The sequence below is a fragment of the Hirundo rustica genome, chromosome 4, assembly GCF_015227805.2.
Source record: "Hirundo rustica isolate bHirRus1 chromosome 4, bHirRus1.pri.v3, whole genome shotgun sequence".
NCBI lineage: Eukaryota > Metazoa > Chordata > Aves > Passeriformes > Hirundinidae > Hirundo > Hirundo rustica.
Window position 1 is genome coordinate 27176773 of NC_053453.1, and position 21748 is coordinate 27198520.

The 21748-nt window shown below is 36.9% G+C and overlaps 1 protein-coding gene across 4 annotated transcripts in view; it reads left to right on the top strand.

The window, feature by feature from the left end:
- The window catches only part of DOCK4 (dedicator of cytokinesis 4), a 244634-nt gene that overhangs the window by 165916 nt on the left and 56970 nt on the right, over window positions 1–21748 (top strand). For all 4 annotated transcript variants that reach the window (XM_040062079.2, XM_040062081.2, XM_040062080.2 and 1 more), the window contains exons 22-26: window positions 371–541; window positions 1879–2071; window positions 10953–11080; window positions 13259–13393; window positions 17372–17470. In XM_040062079.2, coding sequence (XP_039918013.1) covers window positions 371–541; window positions 1879–2071; window positions 10953–11080; window positions 13259–13393; window positions 17372–17470 — 726 coding nt within the window. The remainder of the gene's footprint in view (window positions 1–370; window positions 542–1878; window positions 2072–10952; window positions 11081–13258; window positions 13394–17371; window positions 17471–21748) is intronic.

The window sequence follows — 21748 nt, forward strand, 5'->3', positions numbered from 1 at the left end:
GCGTGCTACAATTTGGAAATAAAATATCCCTTCTGTATTTTTCTATGCTGCTATGAACTTTGGTGTCTTGCTAATAAGAGAGGGTAGTATTTTGAATTTGCATTCCAACAGTTTTGCAACTTAAGCTTATTTTGGGGGTGCGGGGGTGAGGGTGGAAGGCGAAAGTGGTGTTGAGTTATTGCTCGTTTGTTTTGGTTTGGTTTTTTAATTAAAATATTGTTAGTGTTTCAATAGAGAGATTTACCAAAATTAATTAATGGGATCCTGTTTCAGACTCTTCTTTATTTGAATGATATAATCATTGCATGTGTTGTGTTTGGAGATGAGCATGTTCATTTTTGTGAGTTACCTCTGATTCTGGCATTCATAGGCACAGGAATATATCTTTAAATACATTGTTCAATCTCGAAGATTATTCTCTATTGCTACTGGTGGACAAAATGAGGAGGAATTTCGCTGCTGTATTCAAGAACTCCTTATGTCAGTACGCTTCTTCCTGTCTCAAGAGAGCAAAGGAACTAGTGCTTTATCCCAACTACAAGTAAGTTTTCTTGCTTGTTGCCATTTTCCACATCCAGTATAAAAAGTATGCCTGTTCAGAAAGAAAACGTATTTTTGCTAGAGCAAGGTGGCATTTTCAACTTCACATCCTACAGTGTGAGATTTTCATACCAGCACCTTCTAAATATGCTTAGAATAGATAGTCCTAAACCTGATTTTTTATTCTGAATTATAATAATTATGTTGATGGATACAAATAAAACAATTTCACTGTTTTGGTCTTTCTACTGCTTAGTTTAACCACACTGACACTGAAGAATTTGAGCCATACAAAAAACTACTAACAGAGTTTTTATGCTTTACAGAAAATTTTTAAGTCTTGATGAACCATATGGTTTAATACTCAGATGATACCTTTATTTCATTTGAGACTACAAAAATGGCCTAGTGTTAAAGTGTGAAGCAAAACACAGGAGACAACTCTCTACATTAAATGCTCATAAATATACTATCTTCTTCCTATGTTCCTGTAAACAGAGATGGTTAAGATCCTGTTAATAATTTATATTTTCCAATTTGCTTTAAAAAACTGTTCCGCCAAGAAAATGACAAATCAGAGAGAACAGAGTTGGAAAGGTAGTTCTTCCATCTCATATCCTATAAGCAGCTGGAGTCAAAAGACAGCAAAAGGATACAAACAACTGCATTTAAAATTATTTTCCAGTATTTTTAACTCACATTAGCCTGTTCTGCCACTGGTGTGTGTAAGTAGTTTTTCACAATCAGCAGGATTTAGAGAAGGGAATGTCAATTTTAGCTTCTTTTCTCTGGTAGTGTTCTCCTTATTTTAACAGTGTTTCCTTTTCATATTCATCAGTGACTTTCTAACCCATTTTAAAGGTTGTTTAAGGGAACAAAGGCTACCAGTTCTATCTCACTCCAAAATAAAAAAAAAAAATCAGCATTTGAAAAATGAAAGATATAGAGGCTATTACCTTAAAACAAAGTAAACCAAAACAACTCCACACAAATATTTTTTTTTGTATCATATAAGCTAGATTCTGCCATCCTTTTAAAAATTTTCTCTCACAGAGACATAAGTCTATTTAAAGAATAAGTGTTTTTGTTCTTAGTTGAACTTTCTCTTTGTCCTGGGAGAAATTAACAATCATGAGATATTACTTAAAGGAAACAGTCACAAGTGTAAGTTCGTTAATGAATGTGAAGCTATTCATTCTGAAAAACAGATTGTTTCTAAAGCTGTTAGCTACTCTTGAAACCAGGCATTTCTCTAGAGTTACATACATTTCTACAGTTATTTAAATTCTATAAGTGTCAAAACTGTTCTGACTGTCCGTTTTTGCCCTGTTCCTCCAGGCTGTGTTTCTCAGCTCGTTCCCATCCGTGTACTCAGAACTTTTGAAGCTCTTTGATGTGAGAGAAGTGGCAAATTTGGTTCACGATGCTTTGGGCAGTTTGCCAACAGTCATGCATGGGGATGAATCCCTTCAAGCTGTTAAACTGCAGAGTATTGGGAAAACTGTAGAGAGTCACCTGTACACTAACCCAGGTAACGTTCCTCTGGGCTGCCTGCAGATGAGGAGCTCACATTGTGTGCTTTGTATGTAGACCAGCATGTGCTGAAGGGAATAGTGTTCCTAAGGGACAATTCTTGAAGCACTGCTCTGTATAAGCTGCTCCTTTACAAAATTACAGTTTTTTGAATGTAGTGATTTGTTTATCAGAGGCAAAGACACTTAAAAATATGTTTGTTTTTTTTAATCTACTGGCAGTATGCTGGTTAAGTTTGCCTTAGGCTTTTTAAGTAATTACAAGGAAAAAACTTTGCTAAAATTATTTTTCTCCTTTTTTCTTCTTCTTTGGGATCAGTTCAGTAAACAGACTCTCACTTACCCATTAACTCTTGTTTGTGTTATTCTTGCTAATTCAGCACTTTGGATCCTACATTTCTTAATGCAGCATAAAAGTGCCACAAAAATGATTAGTGATTCCTGGTGCATAAAGTATATAACAGCATATTTATTTCCTGTACAGAAGAAAAAACTGCTGAATGGTAGCAATCGCAGCATTTTTGGTTTCTATTCTAGGTGAAACTCACAGAAGTGATCACATACTAAACTGAGATGAAGTTATTTTGAAATAAAATAATTAAAATAGAAGAAAGATATTTAAAGATTTCTAGTAAGTCTTTATTTACTCACTAGTAGCCATGAGAACTACTTGGGTATTGGCTGATGGAGTTCAGTAGGAACAGTAACTTTTACCATCTAAAGCATTCAAGGTAAACACATTACAATGATGAAAGCTCTGCAGAAGCCAGCAGTGTATGCATAAATACTTTGGGATACTAAAAAAAAAAAAAAAAAAAAAAAAAAAAAAAAAAAAAAAAAAAAAAAGAGTTCTTTGAGCATATTTTTAAAAAGCTTTTAAAAAGTTGTTCTGCTTTAAAAATATGAGCTGAAAGAAATAGGTATGGAGTATTGCATCCTGGCTAACTGGCTCCATTCTGGCTGTGAAAACAACTTACCCTTTCCCTTGGGACGCCCTGCAGTGTCCCCTCCAGAAGGGTCACTTAGCTCTCCCTACCGCCGACTGATTGGACCTTCCATCTCTGGCTAGATGATGCCATATTCATGGAGCAATATTAAGGAGGCTCTCACTTATGTTTTTCATTTTCCAGACTACTTAGGGACCAGGTAGCATCATTGCCATTTTCCTCCCATTATCTCAGGTCAGACTAACCCGGTGATCCAATTATATGAACCTAATTAGAATTACTTAATGCTATGTAAGGGACTCTTGGGGACTTTCTTGGAACTGTAAATCTACTTTCTGTTGTTTGACAACTTTTTAATGTTTGCTTTCTTTTGTAAAAAAAATCAGGTTTTTTATTGAAATCCCGTTTCATTATTAAGAAGTTGGTTTGGCATTAAAAGCAAGGAAAACATTAAAGTTTGCAAGGAGTGAGGGTTGTACACATATAAAATAAAAACTCCTTAGACCATAGGGAAACCGATGTGAAGAACATCAGGCAGTAATATAAGCTCCCAATGTCCATTATAGGAAACTCAGACAAACACTTGCACAGTATAATTTTGGTCATCATTGGGTTGAAGGGTCTTGTGGAGATCAGCATCTTGTAGCTTTGCCATCAATGTTTCATCTCTACAAAATACTAAAATATGAGTAGATTTTCCTTCAGTCCATGCCTAGAATGAAATCCTATTAAAATCTTCTTGGGAAAAATAAATACTGCACTATATTATGCTAATGTGTAGAGTAAACTGTACATCTTGAGGGGAAGTTTTGGCTTGCTGCTGTGAAAAGTACTGATTTCTGTCTCCCAAATGAAGATAATGAATGCTGCAAACCACAGTGCTAGCTAATGCACTGGAAGTAAATGGAACATAGGCAATAACTATTTATTCAAACATCTGAAAATAAGGAGGGGACTTCTTAGATAGCATTTTCTGTTATCTGGAACTAACTTCATTGGCTGTCTACAATGAAATAGATGACAATTTCCCTGCCACTAAAGTTAATCAGTATTTTTTTACTCGTGACCCTTCTTCCAGCCTCCTGAATATTTTGGTCTTTGGACTCATCCCTCTGGATACTTACAGAATGCCCAAACTGATGATCTACATATGCCTGTAACCAGAAGAATGTCTAACTTTGTTACTTCCCATATGTCAGTAGTCTAGCATGCTTGTTTGCTTTCTTTTTTTGCATTAAATATTAATATAGCTTCCTTTGAGGAAGAGTTAAATCCATTTAGCTGGGAAGAGTTAGCCCCGATAACAGAGAAACACATCTTCAACCATGTCCTTGATGTGGTTAAACAGGAATTGACTGAACTCCAATTGTTTTTTAATCTAAGGGCACTGCTTTGAGCTTGCAAAATCAAGAGCTGTGAAAATGTGAGATGCATAAGTGGAACATCTGGATTTTGTCTTCCAAAAGGGATGTTTTCTTGGAATCATCACTGGTACAATATGTTAGCAGTACAGACATTACATTAATAGGTAAAATCCTACAAAAAAGAAAACCTCATATTGATAAAGCCTGTATCTTAGCTAATTCATAAGCTGTGGTGCAGCTCTTTACCATATGAAAATTGTTGTTAGATGGCAAGAAAATTTGGGTTTTCCCAAAATATGAGGATGTGGACTTCTGTGCAAGGTTAGTTGCATAAGAGTCTTCCTTTTAGTAAGGCAAACTGTTTCAAGCAAATAGAGGTTTAATTCTATGACCATTTACACTATATAGATCTATCGGTTATATTATGAAGCTAGGAAAAATCCCAATAATTTCATATGTTAAAGTGATTATTTTATATGTAACTTATTCCTTTTCTTTGCTTTACTGTTTTCCTTAATTACACTGACCCCACAGTTAATGGATTAGAAACATGATGATTATCTTTTTGTTTTTGTTCTGAGATTGAATGAAATAATTCATCTGAGAATTGCATTCTGTATATTACAGGAGAGGGTACATTTAGGAAACCTTATGTTTCAGTAGTCATTGAGAGACAAATGCTTGACACAATCAGTAAAAATAATTTAATATCTTTGAACTGCCTTGTTTAAAATACGTTGTTACATGTCAGACTTCCTATGGGAATGAAAAAAAGTAATGAGCAAGTTCAGGAAATTATGCCATTAACTGATAAGGAGGTTTAATTCTAGAGGGTAGGTATTATGATTTCCCTCTTATTCCACTGTTTTTCAAAAGACTCAAATCTTCTCATTAATGAGACTTGTAAGATATCTCAGTAATCACTGCAAGCTAATTGATTGCTATAAAAATGCAAAAAGCCTATCATTATTGAAAGTGTTCATACAAATCCTGAATTCAGTTTACTTAAAATGCATTAAACTTTACATATTAACAGAGGTTTGAAAAAAGAGTAAATCTTTTCAAAACATCAAGGGTTTACACATTGATCCATTGTACTGATTTCAAGAACTCCATGTTCTTTTTCAGATTAATTAATATTGCTTAATTTGCCTTCCACAGCAATGTACTTACTATTCTTTGGCATTGTTTGTGCTTATGTAATTCTGTACACACCTGTGGACGTAGAGATAGATGCATATTGCATACAAAAATTCAGTCTGCAAATTATGTTTTTTGATCAGTGGCTTATTTTTAGGCCACAGGAGAAGTTTCTGAGCCATGCCTGTGTTTTCCTTCTGCCCTACAGGCAATTTTTTTCCTTTCAACTGAAAACAGTTCCCGTCTACAAGTTTTGAGTTAGTTTCGCTACTAACTCTTCTGAGAACAGTGACATGTCCATGCAGCCAGAGAACAGGTGTTGGGTTTGGAATTGGAGTGATAGCTGCTTTTTTGGCTTAAGCATTTTCTTCTCCTGACACCCTTAAGTCCAGTATTTCATTCAAAGAAGGAAGCATAAATTGAATAAGTCCGGTAAAACTACCAAAACCAAGAACCTACTTCCTTGTTTCTCACTGTTCAAGGAGAATGCTCTTTATTTGCTTAAAAGGTTAAATTTTTCCAAGCAGGCTGAAGCTTTAACCATCTGTATAGATATAGTAATTGAAATGAATATCATCTTTCTGAAAGTAATCCTTAAAATATACTAGACTGAAGAAAGCATGTCTCTGCAGATGCTTTACCACTATATGGAAATTAAGGAGGAAAGATGTGCTGTGTATTAAATGTTAATGTTGCATAGGAAAGTCACAAGGATTGCCCAGAATCTAAGACTGCCCACTTTCTAATTAGGCCAAGCACATACTTGAAAAGCTCTGTGTCATGATTTTTTTCTTGTCTTTCTCTATAATATTTGTAAAGGGCAAGTATTAGCATTTTAAACAGTCAGCTAATTTGACCTCCTGCATAGAAGAAAAATTAGGACAGTGACTGATGGCTCAGAGTTCTGATTTTTATACCATTTCTTGTGCTCATTAATTTTTCTATATCCAGTGGCTGACATTGCAGCTGACAATTAGCAAGAAAAAGAATAACCTGAGACAAATATTCTCTAGACTTTCTCATCTAGTCCTTGGTTTGCATCAGAGGTGAATGAGCCAGCTCTCCTCTTCTGTAATACCACTACACCTCTCCACCTAAACAGATCAAGACAGAGGGGTATTTAGATTCTAGGCTTATAAGGAATATATCTAAAGCTTTGTTATATGTGGTGGTTGTTTCAATAACTGGCACTACTGCCTCCCATGTATAGTTGTAAGTCATTATAAGATGCTTTTTGCTAGTCCATTTGGTCTGGTAAAACAGTTTCTGATCACTTTATGAAGCTTTTGCAAAAATTGAATACTTGAAACAGTTGAATGAGGATGCTCAATTTTGCTTGAGATGCCTCAGGCCGCATCATGTGTAAGAGTTGGCTATTTACAAGTCAAGTGCTGCTAGATATGTGGTCTTCAAAATGTAATTCATGATGCTGCACTTTAGTGTAAGCAGTGTACAGAGCAGATGGAACCTCAGGTTAGGTGCCAAATGCTGTGTGGGCTCATCAGGAAGCTATCTAGAGTTAACCAAGAAGAACCTCCTTGGCATAGGGCTGCTCCTGGTTCCTTCTGACCTTCTGGACTGAGGGATTTGACGACCTGGGGCCCAAACAACCATGCTCATACACAAAATGTATGAAAGAGATACTAATACTGCTCTGTGATAGTTGTGGAGTTGAGTAGTGATTGGATTGAGCTTTCTATCACCTGCTTGCCAGCAAAGTACCCCAACTGCAGAATCACAGGCTGGTTTACACAGTGAACCTTTCATCTTATCTCTTGATGATGGATTGCCAGATAGGCAAGAATTCAGTACATACAAGGCCTAAGAGAATGCAGGGAAAAGGAGCCATCCCCTGTAATCTAGGGGCTAAATCTTTTTTATACAAATGGAAAAGTCCTCCTTTATTGCTTCATCAGAAGGCATGGGCTCTGTTTTTTCATCTGGCAGGAATCAATAAGCAGATTTATCAGTGGGGATCAGAAGGTGGCACTTTTCCAACCACAGGTCTCCACATTTGCCATTTCCACACCCGGTTACCCTTTGACCCTAGGAGTCTGTCAGTGGATGAGTCAGTGGTAGCTGGGCACACCTGACATCTCAGAACACCGGGAGCAACACTTGCCTAAGCCAAGTTCTGAGGTAGAGAAAAAGAAGATACTGCCTTGGTTTTGTTGGGACACTTCCCCCCATTTGTGATCTACAGGCAGATGGGAACTCTCAGGCCAGTCCAGGTGAAAACTTGCTGAGGCACTTGCAGAAATAAGCAGCATCTGGAGAGAGGCTATTTATTGCCCAGTGCTGGGCTTCTGTATCACTGGTTTTCAATTGATGGTCATTTGCCCACTGCCTTACAGGCTTTGTTTACTGTTTGCTTTAGTGGGAAGATACAGAGGTACACCTGAATAAATAATAAGCATGAAACACCCATTTAAAAAGAGCAGGCAAGCTTTTATTTAAGAAATAAGAATATACTTAAATAGTTGTAGTGGTTTCATGCTCACCAAATTCTGTTTGCCAAATTTAGTGTAGTGGTCTTCGTGTTTACTCTCTTTTTTCTCTGTGAAATAGGATGAGGAAAAGCAAAGCAGGCTCAAGCTTAAAGAAAAACAATTAGTTTTATTAACACACACTAAAAAAATGGAAAATAAGAATCAAATGAAACTTTCAAAACACTTCTCCTCCCCTTACAAACTGTTCACTTTCTTACAAGCAACATAGAGAGACACAACTTGTGATTTTCAGTCAGTTTCACCATTTAAACATAATCTTTCATAACTTTGGGAGAGGAGTCTCTATAGCGTCCCATGGAGACATTTGCCACAAGACAAAAACTGTCTGGTGGCTCCCAATGTCACAAATCTGCAAACGCCCGGAATTTTTGCAGATTGTGCAGTCCCATCCATTAACAGCCTTTCCCCTGGCTACTCATGGGCCTCTCAGTGTATTTGGGGTACCATTTAAGAACGTTTCCTCTAGTATAAAACAAGAATTCTCTTCTTCTACTCTAAAATCATCTCTGTCTCAACAGAAATAGAGACCTCCTTTTACCCTAGGAGCAAAGGGCCTGAAATCACTTTCTCTCTAAAATCATCTTAAGTCTCAAAGGCTGAGACCTCCTTTTACCCCAGGAGCGAGGGGCTTACTCTGTTAAAAATTCTCAATTAAATCTCAATTATATCAATCCACAGCCTTTGACTAGAACCAGCATTCCCCCAAACAACATTAAGATATTACAAGAAATGGTCCATTTCTCCATAGTTTACACTAGAGAAGTCCAGCTAAAAATGGTGACTTCCTCAATCCCTTCTTCCAATAGTCTTTATCAGTTCTTTCACTCTTGCTCCACTGACTTCATGCTGTGTCTTTCCTATTTCCACTCTGTCTCTTTCCTCTCTCTCTCATGGAAAAGTTAGGCCTTGGAAGCTTCGTTTTGCCAGAAAAAGGTTAAATCTGCTCAGGCCTGCGATGGTTATGTGATCTCTGCTGGGCAGCAGTCTCTCTGCCGCTACACCTCAGATCAGCCCGGTCCCCCCCCACCATCACTTCTCCGCTCTCGCCCGGGAGTCACTGGAGGAGGAGGGGCAGGGCTCTAACCACCTTTCAGTGGCAGTCGGGGTGGTCTCAGCCCAACCGGGCCCATAGCTGTTATCAGGGGGCCCAGCTCGGCTGGCTTTAAAATGAGTTGATGTTAAACTGCAGCTTCCCCTTTTCCTGCCAGGAGCCGATGGAGCCCGGCCAGGCCTCGGGCCACTCCCCCACCTAACATGGGAAGCAGAGCAGGCCTGGCCAGCCTGGGCCTGGAGGCACGGCCAGGCCCTGAGCCGACTCTCCCCCGGCCCAGGAGGCGGAAGGGGCAGGGGCCTGGCCAGCCTGGGCCTGGAGGCACGGCCAGGCCCTGAGCCGACTCTCCCCCGGCCCAGGAGGGGGAAGGGGCAGGGGCCGGGCCACTCCTTGGAGCGGCTGCTGGGGCAGGCTGTTATCTGCTGCTGGCCAGAAGGAAAAGGACCTGGCTTGGACACACTCAAGATTTATATAGGCATTTTCCAAAGTCGTATTCAACATTCTCAGTGGTCAAAGCATATGTCAGTATCTAAAATTAGCTTCTCATAGGTCCCTGTCCTTTCCAAAGCAATTCCAAGGTCCTGACAGGGCAATATTCCATATTTCTCTTTAACTAAAACCCAAACTGTGTTAACCCACAATAGTGCGTACAAATGGGCTCGTCCATGTGATTTGTCTTTTGTTATATAGATGACTAGACGATGAAACAAGGGAATAGTAAAGCAACAAGATTAGTGCTGTGTTTCACTAAGTGAAAGAAAATTTAAACAAGTAAAATCTCAGAATAAATGTATCTTTTTCTCCCTTATGGAAAAAATAGAGGAAATAATTGAGGGGGGAAAAGTGTTTATACAAAGTGTAATCCACAAACAATACTTGCTTGGCAAAATTGTTTTAAAAGAGTAATTTTTTTAGATAGAGAAATCAATTTTTAGCATGTAAGTGTATAAATGAACAAAGGGAGTGGATTAATATATTTCTATAATGCAGCTCATAATCATTAACATTTTAGTAGAGGAAATTATTCAAGTACATTTCTACGGGAATATGATTTCTTAATTATGGAAAAGATTTTAAAACAACAGCAAAATGAAAACAGGGAATATCCTTCCCATTTATCAAGTTGTGAATAGGTGTTTGAAGTGTTATCACAAGTGTAAGTATTAGGGGTTTTCCCATTAAATATTGTCTTTAATTGTAATGAAAGGAAGCAGAAATAAGTAGCATGTTAATGATGTTCTTGCACTATTTTCAGCAAATTCAGGACTGCAAATGACACCAAAGAGCTGTGTTTAATAAATGAAATAGTGGAAAGGCAAATCATTTTATGTAGACATCAATAGTCTAAGTTGCTCATATTCAGTAGGAGTGAGGAATCTGGAAAAGTGAAAATTCTAAAAGAAATCTGAAAATACTACTGCTAGTCTGTAAAGTAGAACTCTTTTGTAAAATAACAAGTTTCTTATGAAGTCTGTTGTAACCTTGGCTATAAATGGATCCTGTCACATGGCAGGAACACTAGAGCTTATTGTTTTGAATACAGCTATTACTGTTCTACTTTTTAAATTAATTTTGGATGACAGTTCAATAAATGCTTAAAATTTCTTTTATATGTAGAATTTTCCACACAGTAGTGTTTTTCTTCATCCATGATGCAACATAGTGACTTCCAGCATATTGTTAATTCTTCAAACATTTGCTTATGATTGTGAAGTAAAAGCTTCTGCTTATCAAAAATGTTGGTTAAAGCAAGCAAAAGCTTCTGCTTATCAGAAATAGTTTTGGACTGAAGGCACATTTTGTATCTGTATTAAAATTAAATTACTCTGTGAGAAGCTCCTATTCATGAAATTTTTCATTTTTTCCAGATTCTCGATGCATTCTTCTTCCAGTAGTTTTACATCATCTACACATGCATTTACAAGAGCAGAAGGACCTTATAATGTGTGCTCGTATCCTTAGCAACATATTTTGCCTCATCAAGAAGAACAGCTCAGTGAGTAAACACCATGTCACATCCACTTGAACTTCTTTATATGTCTCTGTGACATTTAATGACACAAGCTGGACCTAGCCCAAGAGCATCTTAAAGAGTTCTCTCTGTAATGAATCTGCATAAACCTGTCATTTTGATTTTTTTCATGACCCTTTTCTTTCCATGCATGAGTATTTTAATTCTAACATATAGTGTTCTGACAGGCTTTTGCACTTCTTTAGTGTTGTGTTGGAAAGAAAGGTCTGCTTTCTTCTAGGGGCATTTTTTATTATGGGCTGTATATTCTTAGGGGACACAGAGCTGATATAGGTAAAGAGATTGATATAAGTATTGAGAGGAGGATTGCACTTGGTTGTTAGTTGATAAAGTTGTCCAGTTTCTGATGTTGGTGAATTAATGTGTGAAAGTTGCATGTGAGAGCTGCCTTATACAGGTGTACTGAAAATGGGAAGGTGATGATAGGTTCTGACAGACAATAGGATATAAGACAGTTAAAACTAAGCATTGTCAGTAATTAGTGCAATACATTCTTGTCAAGGCCAGCATACATATACCTTGTAATGCAGTAGTGAGAACTCCTTTATGTGCTTCTTCATTTCCTACCATTTTCAGCAATTAAAGTTGTTTTGTCAGTGATTTAATATGGATGTGGCTTGCACCTTTGGCACTGTAACAACAGATTCCTTCCAGCTGCTCCTGGATGAGTATAAAACCTCATCACAAGATAAAGTGATAGATACTAAAGCAGAGCTGTGGTTTTGGATTGGGGTTTACATATTTGGTCTGAATTTCAGGATATCTTCCATTTGTAGTCACCAAGCCAGAGATGTATACAATTACAAGTTAATATCTACATAAAACTCTCCTGAATGTTCAGGATATGCAGCTACTATTTTTAGTATTCTTTGCGTAATTGAGACTATTAACAAATTGGTGACTTTGGCATATTTTTTGGTACATCAGTACAGAATTTCAGTCCTTCCATTATAATCAAGATAATTTAGAGATTGAAGAAACAAGTGAATTTGCAGTAAGGCAGCTTTGAAAAATAAGGCTGTTGCTCATTCCAAAAGTTGTTTGTAGTAGTAAAGAGAAGGGTCCTCATGGTGGATGCAGTTCCTAAATATACTGTGTACTGTCTGTTTTCATAAGAAGCCAGTTTAACAGTTCTTTGATGCTAGATGAAGTGACAGAGAGCATGGCTTGACACTAGATTCAACTTGAGTCCAAAATGGAATTTTGGGTTTAGTTACAAGTCCTATGCTTTAGCGTGTCTAGGACACAAAATAAGCAAAAGAAAAAACCCAAATCACTCCTACACCTCATTGTCAGCAAAGCTGATCTATTTGTTTGTCAGTTGAGTTTTAGCTTGGTTGTGTGCATTTGATTACAAAGTGTTTCTTTCTGTGAAGAAGAGTCATGTTAAACAATGGATAAAATTGCTCAGATTGAGATCATGGTTCCTGCTGCAGTGAAGACTTAAAACAGTCTTGAAGCAGGAAAAACATATTTCCATCTGAATTAAAAAGGAGAAGTAACTACAACTTGACTTTATCAAATGTTTTCAGGCTGGTAACTGAGGTGTTTGTGGTCTGTTTTGGCAGTGAACACTTTGATTCCTTTGTTTTGATGTTGTGTACAAGCAGTTGAGGGCTCACATAAATGACTAATTTGTGCTACTCAGCTGCTGGGAAGCCACATAGCCGAGCCTTACTGATGAAGCAGGTCTTGAAGGTTGAGCACCATCTGCTTATTTTTGGTGATAGTTTCAAAGTGTAAAAGAGGATTTTGCTTTTTGGATTTTAAGATTTTCTTGGCAATGTCCCCAGAAGATATGAGTGTTACCTATAAAAATCTTTCCCAAAAAGTTTTTTTATGTTATTTACTGCTTTCTTCTAAACATCAAGTGAAAATAGAGCTATGTTAATTTGATGAACACTTACATATTCAAAGTCATCCTTGTAACTGTCCTCTGTGATGTAATTAATGGAAAACTGAAAAAATTGAGAAAAATTAATAGAATTTAAAAATATCTGAATTAGAGAATAGTCCTTGTTTCTTGAATGTAGCATTCATAGTGAAACAGAAATTTATTTCTAAAACTACATCAAAGGAATTATGCTTGTGGTCCTATTTCTATTTTAAAATCTTTCCTTTTTCTTTTTTGTAATTTTTAAGGAAAAATCAGTCCTGGAAGAAATTGATGTGATTGTAAACAGTCTGCTAGATATTCTGTTAAGGACAATACTAGAGATCACCAGCCGACCACAACCATCAGGCTCTGCTATGCGCCTTCAATTTCAAGATGTGACTGTAAGTTTCTTGCAATGAAAGAGCTCACAATTGTCACTGGTTGGACTACTAGATTTGTCAATATATTGTCTTTATGTTGTAATTCATAGTGTTAGACTTTGTGTATAAAAAACAAAATGAGGAGGACAATGAAAAGCTTTCTTGCATTCCACTCATTTTTAGTGAAAATAGTAATTTTTTTTTCATTAAGTTTATTTATAGACTTTGACTAAAAAACCCAAAGCAAAGCAAAAAAAAAAAAAGTCCAAAAGATAACATTTCTTTTGAGACTTTCAGGTTAGTAATGATTTCAGTATGTTCCTTTTGTTTGCAATATAATAGCTTTCTGTCACTCTTCTTCAGTTTGAATTCCTGAAAATAGAAGAGTATCAATCAATAATAGTTCCAAAAATGCGTACATTTTTTCATTATGAAACGATGCTAAAGATGCCTGCAGAATTTGTGATAACTTGTACTAATCTAAATTTATTACTTGAGAGGTATTTTGTTGTTCTCTGGGCTGAGCGTTTGAGCTTTGTTTTTGTCACATGAAGCTGAGCATACAGGATAGATTTAGAAGATTAGCAAATGATGTCTTGGTGAACCTGCTAGAACAACTCATGGAAATTAGAAGGTTGAAATGCAGACATTTAGAGAAAAGTATGTGATGAGCATTGATCAAATGAAATGAAGTGTTATTTTGCTTTGTTTGCAGCAACGTTTTCACTTTGCTTTTCAAGGGCAAATTGGTTCTAATATAGCCAGGGATGTGACCCCAAGATGTGAGGGGTTAACATTTTGTGCAGAAAACATACTGTGCTGAGTGATTTACCATCTCATTATACATTAATAAATTAATTGCTCAGTGTTTACACTGTAACAGTTTTTGTTAATGAATAGGGGGTTGCTTTTCAAACTAGAATTTCCTCTGAGATCAAACATTTCAAGAGCATTTAATAGCTGCAGAGAAAAATGTGTTGTCGAGGATTTTTTGCTTGTTTTCTTTTTTACTTTAGACCCAGAGAGAGCAGACTGTATATGGAGTATTTTACGGAGCTGACCAAGCTCTGTAATAAGATAGCATCGTGCTTTAATTACTGTGGTTCAACAGCAATATACATCTAAGAGTCTGGGAGGTTTTTTCTTTAAATTACAAAATTGCACATGTGTGCCGTGTGACATATATCAGGCCTCCACAAGAAAATCTAAGCTCAAGAAAAGGTGGTAATGTTAGACTGTTAGTGTAGCAAAGCTCTGATCTTATTGGTTTCTTATGAAATATCCCCATGCTTGCAGATTAAGTTTCCATTAAACACCATGACAGCCTAATTCTTTTGCGCCATCAAAAAAATAGACTCTGAAAGCGCTTTCAAGTTGCAAGATTTTCTTTTATGTATCAGAAAAGCCTTGTTATTGTCACTGCAGGCTCCCAAAGAATACTTAATGTGGAAGTGACTCACAGCATGGCATAAGGCACTTATATACATTTATGTAGAAATATCTTGCAGTACGCGCTTCTGGCAGCACATGGAGCCAGATTCTTGGAACTATTTGTAGAGCATGTATGATAAAGTACTCAATGTGAGTACAGCCGTAGAGTCTGTTTCAGTATCTTACCATTATTTCAAACTGAGTGTGTCATAAAAAGTTCTTTGTGAGATGTACCATGGGAGCACACTTGATAAAATTCTGTCATAGTTTCGAATGAGACATAGTCTTCTTTATGGAAGTAGTCCCAAACCCAGCTGAGTGTGGTCTTCTTCTTGACAAAGAAACAGCATCAAATCAGGCAGCATTGGGCTTTGTGCTTCCATGACTCCACCATTTCTTTCAAGCAGCTTTGATAACCTGGATACCATTTAATTTTCAGTGATTAGTCTTGTTCAGTGGGAGCCTGCAAGATGGGTGGTATGCTTTAAGCTGAGCACAAAGCAGACATGGCTTCAGGGTGTCAGTGTTACAGATGTTGCATTAACAAACACTGGATTTAATGTAATGGTGAAAGTGAAATTCTGCTTCGGTTTGTCACTGAATTAGACGCTTGGACTTCCTTAAGAAAAAAATGCATTTGCATATAAAGAATTGTCAGAAAGCAGTGCAATTGAAGTGAACTTTAATTGATTTCAGATCTTGAAAATTCAGTCCCTGAGAACCTAAATGAATGCAATTTAATTGAAAGCTCCATGGATTTTAATAATTATGTTCTTTAAATAAGACACAAAAAATTACTTAAATAATCTACTTAAGTGATTGTAGTATACTGCTTGGCTTGACTTTTGACTCTGGAATTGGACCCTAAATGTTTTTTATCAAGGTTGTTATGTGTGTGGAATTTGGTTTTGTGCATAATTTGAAAGTTAGCCTGTGGCCAACACTTGCAGAAATCCTACAACATACATTTTTAAGCTGAGTTCAAGAAATGGAGCTGAATGTGCATTGCTTTTTTAAAAACCAGCCTGTCTACCTACCTACATTCAAATTAAAAGCTCAGATTTAGAAGTCAGTTAACAATTAGCTAAAGTTGGTACTTTTATAACACCAATCTGTCTGTCAACTAGAATAGTACAACTCTCTATAACAGGTTGTGATTTTTAATGTACTACTACATAAGTTGAAACACATGTGGGAACATAGAAGAAAGGTGACAAAAAAGGACTGCTTAAAATGTCTAGGCAGGAAAGGGATTTTGTCACTCAAGGTAGCAATTTGGTATACAGATATTTACAAGACAGTGGCTATAACCATTATGTTTATGCCCAGAGCATAAATATTAAGAGATCTTGTAGCCTTAGGATATTGTTTTGAGATTGTGATTCTGTGTTTCTCTGAATGCTATGTTTACTGTAAAACAAAGGGAAGTAAGAAATTTAGAATCATTACTTCAGTGTAGAAGTATCGCCATGTTGCCAGTGAAAGCCATCTCCTCACACGTGATCAAGTGTATCAGGTATAATCACAAATAGATTAGGCCTTCAAAGGTAAAATCCAGAACTGCCGTTCCTGTGAAAACATACTTCGTTCTTTTAATCTTCTTTTCTGTTTTTAATGAAAGATGGAAGAAAATCTTACTAAAATTTGACTTGGTGAACTAATGAAAGACACCTTTTTAAAGTACTGTTACCACCTGTCTGTTCTCTCAGTCTCATTCTCCATTCCTGATACAGGCAAAAATGTATTTCCAATTTTTTTAGCAAGCTTGTAGGATTTCAGAATTTTTCTTTCTAAGCATTGCTATGCAAACCAGACCTTTGACTCTTTCCCGTCCTCATCCATTCTGCAGTCAGACCTGACTGAGACCATTCAGTGTTTCTTCCCAGTCCAAAAGTGAATAAGCAGACAGGAAACGGTGAACAGGGTGAAACTTTTCCTTGCTATAATATCTTGGTTGTTTGACTGCTAACTGGAGATACCCAGTGCAGTTCTCTGCTCCTTCAATGAGAAATTCTTCTGCAAACCCAAAGAAATTTCTGATCAAAATGTTTTTGAAGTTTGTTCAGTCTTACAAATGAGTTTTCTTTTTGACAGATCTTGGGTTTTTGAGATGACAGAATGTTTTTTAAAAATTCCCAGCTAATTCAATTAATTTCTACCCTAAAGGAAAACAATAGCATTCTTCCCAGAATTCTTACAAAATATGTTTTTTTATATTTGTTTCAAAGCTGAGTTGACTAAAGAGGTTGTAATTGTAGCAATCTAAGTAATTTGTTTAAAAACAGATACAAGGAAAACAAATCACAAATAAAAATGTTAGTGGTTTAGCCCTGCTGGAACTGTTTGCAATAGATTTTTCTAAGCAAGTAAACTCCATTTCAGGAAAAATATTTCCTTAAATGGGAAGGAAGTGCAATCAATGCATTTTCACAAAATGTGGAGTCGAAGCCTAATTGTAGATTCATTTTCCTTCCATTTGTTAATTATTTTGAAGTGCTTATAATATACGAGTTTAAGCTCAAGTGCAGAAAACATTATAATATTTCTCCTCTTGGCTTATCTGCACAGGGGGAATTTGTCTCCTGTTTGTTGTCACTCTTGCGACAAATGACTGATAGACATTATCAACAGCTTCTGGATAGCTTCAACACAAAGGAAGATCTGAGGGTGAGTAACAGAATTGTGTTTACACTTGCTTAGACCTTTTTATTTCTTTTTGATTTTTTTTTCCCTTTAAGATATCCCTGTGCTTTGATGAATCATTTCACTATTTAAATGCAATGTGTTTTACAGATCAGCTAACTATTACACAGCTTTTCTTGGGAACTTGAGTCCACTCTTACAGAGGGGCAAGGCTGTTATTGCTTCTACAGCAAAATGATGGCAGAGAAAATATGGATGGAGAGAACTATAAAATTGCTTTAAAGCCATGAAGTTAGCCTCCAAACCTCTTTTAAAGATGGTGTCAGTCTAATGTTACGTTACTCTTGTTTGAGTCTTACTGCCAGGCAATTGGGGAATTTTATGTTTGGCTCATTATACTTGCTTATTTTTTTCAGTCATTAAATTATGTATGGCAATAGCAAATATGCAGCTTGAGAAGTACATAATCAACTAACTCTTCATTTTTCTTAGCTGTGCAGTACATCCATGGGCAGGAAGATGTGTCAGACTTACAAAGTCTGTCTGCTCATTTCAATCATAGAAAAGAGTAGCTACAGCGGTCTTTTAAGGCAACTTCTACCAGTTTCATTCATTGAGTTAATGGGTTTGTGGAGATACAACATTTTAAATTCCTTTATGGAGGAGGGGTGGGATTAAAAAAAATTTTCTTGAAGTTAAGATTTCCTGCATAAATGTATATAAGTTATATAGTACCAAATATGATCCACTCAAAGAACCTTGAATAATCACTATGCACATTATTCAGCCAGTAATCATGTCCTAATGTGATAATATATTTTAGCTGTTACTCCTTAATTACCATTTGATATATTAAGTGCTGCCCTGAAAAGGGGAGTCTAGTTATGGTAAAATTTCAGATTTACTTAATCCTGATAGCTGCTTAGAGCTGAAGTGAGCATAGCATTTGTGAGTGCCTTTTGTTTGACTGAGGTGGTCATTTGTCATATCTTGACAAATAGAAAATGCTGCTGAGAAGTTATCATAAATCAAGAGCACTTATCTAGGAGTTGTATAGGGTGAATGATTTTTATAAAGGCAATACAACATCTATTTTCACCTAACGTAGTTGATATCCTTATGCAATTTTTAGTAAATATTGTGGGATATTTTTTTAGTGGAAACACTTTACCTTTTGTGTGAGTTCTGAACAGGTATTCATAGAGGTTTCAGGCTTTATTTCTGTTTGATATATTTGTGAAACACAGTGTTGAGTTTATTCAGGCTTTTCTTCCTTCTAGAATATGAAAAATCTCAAGAATTAATGCTTGAATGGTGTTTGATTTGACACATTTAAATTCCCCCCACGCACATACCCTACTATTACGCAGAGACATATGGAAAGCAGCTGTAGCTGGTGCCATCAGCTATCGCAACAGAGGTCTTAAGAACTCAAGTCCAGAGTTTATTTCCATTTAGATCTCATTGAATCAGCATCAGCTCAACCAGTGATTCAGTGGTAGTTGTCTGATCATCATCAGTGCAGCATTCCTTCTCTTCTGAATCTTAAATAATATATTGTTTTTTCCCCTCACTTGGAAATATCAAATATCACTGAGGGCAAGAGGAAAAGATGAGAGCTAGTGTGTGAGACAGACACTGCTGTTAATCATGAGGTGACTGTGTATGACTAGGCTATCTAAACCTTCTTGCTACTTCCCTTTTTACTTTCCTGCTTTGATTGCCAAGTGTGGAATTTTCTTTGCTTTAAGATATCTTAGGAAATTATATCAGTAAGGATTAATGAAAATTCAAAAGGTGTAAATATCAGTGATAAGACTTTTTTTTCCCTGAGATGCTTTAGAAGCTGAAAGAGTAGCCTTAGTTAATCCAGTGTCTAGTTAGGATTTAAACTTCAGTGAGAACTACCACCAGCTTGCTGTATTTCTGACTCCTCAATTTGTTCCTAGTCAGTGGTATCAAAGTGAGTTGGGTCTTCCTGAAGACACATTATGAGTTACAAATCTGATAGGAGGTTTACAAGGGACTGACTTACAAGGGAGTGTAACTTAGGCTTTTGAATTGCTTTGTGCTCTGCTTTTTGGCTTTAGCTACTTCTGGTTACAATAACCATCTATACTAAATGATTAGGTACTGATACCACATGACATTTCATCTTTCTGCCAGAAATTCTCAAGGTGACTATGTCAGTACTTGCATGAATGCATGTTTGCACAACACTTGTGATGCAGTTAATAAAAATACACCTACCAAACAACTTCTCCAAACAAAAAATCACTCGTGAAAGTACTTGCAAAGAAGGAAAGAAGGTTTTTCAGCTTTTGGGGTTTTTTAGCAGTCTATACCAAACTTACTAAAGGCTGTTTCCAGCTTGTTAACAAAAGAAAAATGGAGACTTTGAAGGAATGACATGCACACATATTTATGTGACATGCATCTGAGTGATGCCTTTAACAAGTGGTTGCTTATGGAAATATTCCTCTATTTTGTAAATATATGTATCTAAGTAATGGACATGGTGACTCTTTTGTCAGTTTTTTAAGAAAGGTTTTTTCCACTCAAAGCAAAAGATAGGAAAAACATTTTATATTTGAAAACATGCAAATGAAGTATATAAGAACTGACAGGGGTTTCATGGCTAAGTGGTAGAACTGAGCACTATACTTCATTCACTTTTTGAAACCCTGACTTCAACAGGATAGTAATTTTAAATGGTTCCTTTTATCTTTCAATATTATTTTAAAGGTGTGCTCTTTTTGTATATTGCAAAATGCTTTCTACTTCTAGTAAATATATTTTACAGTAATTTATAGAACAGAGTCACCCTTGTAGGCAGATATTTGCTGCTGTGGAAAAGCTCAAATATAATTTATGACAAAAGGTAACAGTGGAAGTTATAAATAGGAGATTTGTGGGAAAGTGAATGCAAAAAACAGTATATGTTAGCATGATGCAGCTTTGACCACAGCAAGGTGGCTTTGATCAATGTTTGGGATTTTACTTAATAAAGGAAGACAAACAAGTAAGCACCTACCAGAAAGCCTAGCTTTTATTCATTGGCAGTGCACCCTACATGATGTGGTAGAATAGACTTTTGATGAAGGAAAATGTATTTCATAGGGATGGGTGTAAGTCTTGTTCTGTCATCCCTCTTTTCCAGCTCTAGGAGCTTGAGCAGGGTAAGGTGAGTGCCAAGCTCTAATACCAAATGGAGTTTATTCCACTGTTCTCTGGCCCATGGGACATAGGCCATGTGAGGTCTGTAGGCATGGAGAGTGTCTATGGTAGAGAAGCTCAGTTCTATGCACAGGGAGTGTCTCTGGTGGAGAAGCTCAGTTCTACACATGGGGAGTGTCTCTGGTGGAGAAGCTCAGTTCTAGCCACCATCCTCCTCCTGCTCTGCATGGATATCCAGTCACATATGGGACTTCTGAAAGGATGAATTCTGGAGCAGAGGGGTAGTTCTAAAACCACTCATTTAGGTGGCTTCTGATGTAGATCAAGAAAGCAGTGAAGCAGGGGATCTGGGAAAGAAGCTGGCCAAGAGATGGATGAGTTGCCCAGGAAGTGACAGCTCACTGTGAAACCATCCTTTTTCTTAATGGCATTTGGCACTCTGGATGATCTACAAAACCTTGATACCATGTAGCCTGATAATCCTACAGTGTGAATCAAAGCAATGGAACATCATGCAATTACCTTCAAAGTGGATTGTTGACCCAAAATACTTTATAGGTATATCCCAAGAGACCCAATGAAGAGTCTGATCTGCTTTGCATACTGAGAAATGTGCAAAGAAAGGCAGTTCTTGGTTGAATGAATAGATGGTCCTCCTTTGGTCCTTCAGGAGGCTGTGCTTCTTTCTCACTTAATCACAGTTTGAAAATTTAATTGAGCAAATATTGCTGCTTGAGGAAAACCAAACTGTGATATTACATTATTTAATCATAGAACCATAGAAGGGTTTGGATGGGAAGGAAGCTTAAAGATCAGGCAGGAACACCTTCCACTAGACCATGTTGCTCAGAGCTCCATCCAGACTAGCCTTGAGCACTTTCAGGGATGGGGCTTCTACAACTTCTGTGGGAAGTCTGTCCCAGTGCCTCACAGTAAAGACTTTTTTCCTAATATCTAATCTAAACCTACTCTCTTTCAGTTGGAAGCCGTTCTCCCTTGTCCTGTCACTACATGCCATTTTAAATAGTCTCTCCCCTTCTTTCTTGCAGGCTCCCTTGAGATACTAGAGGGCCTTCAATTAGGTCACTCTGCAGCTTCCTCTTTTCCAGGCTGAATAATCCCAAT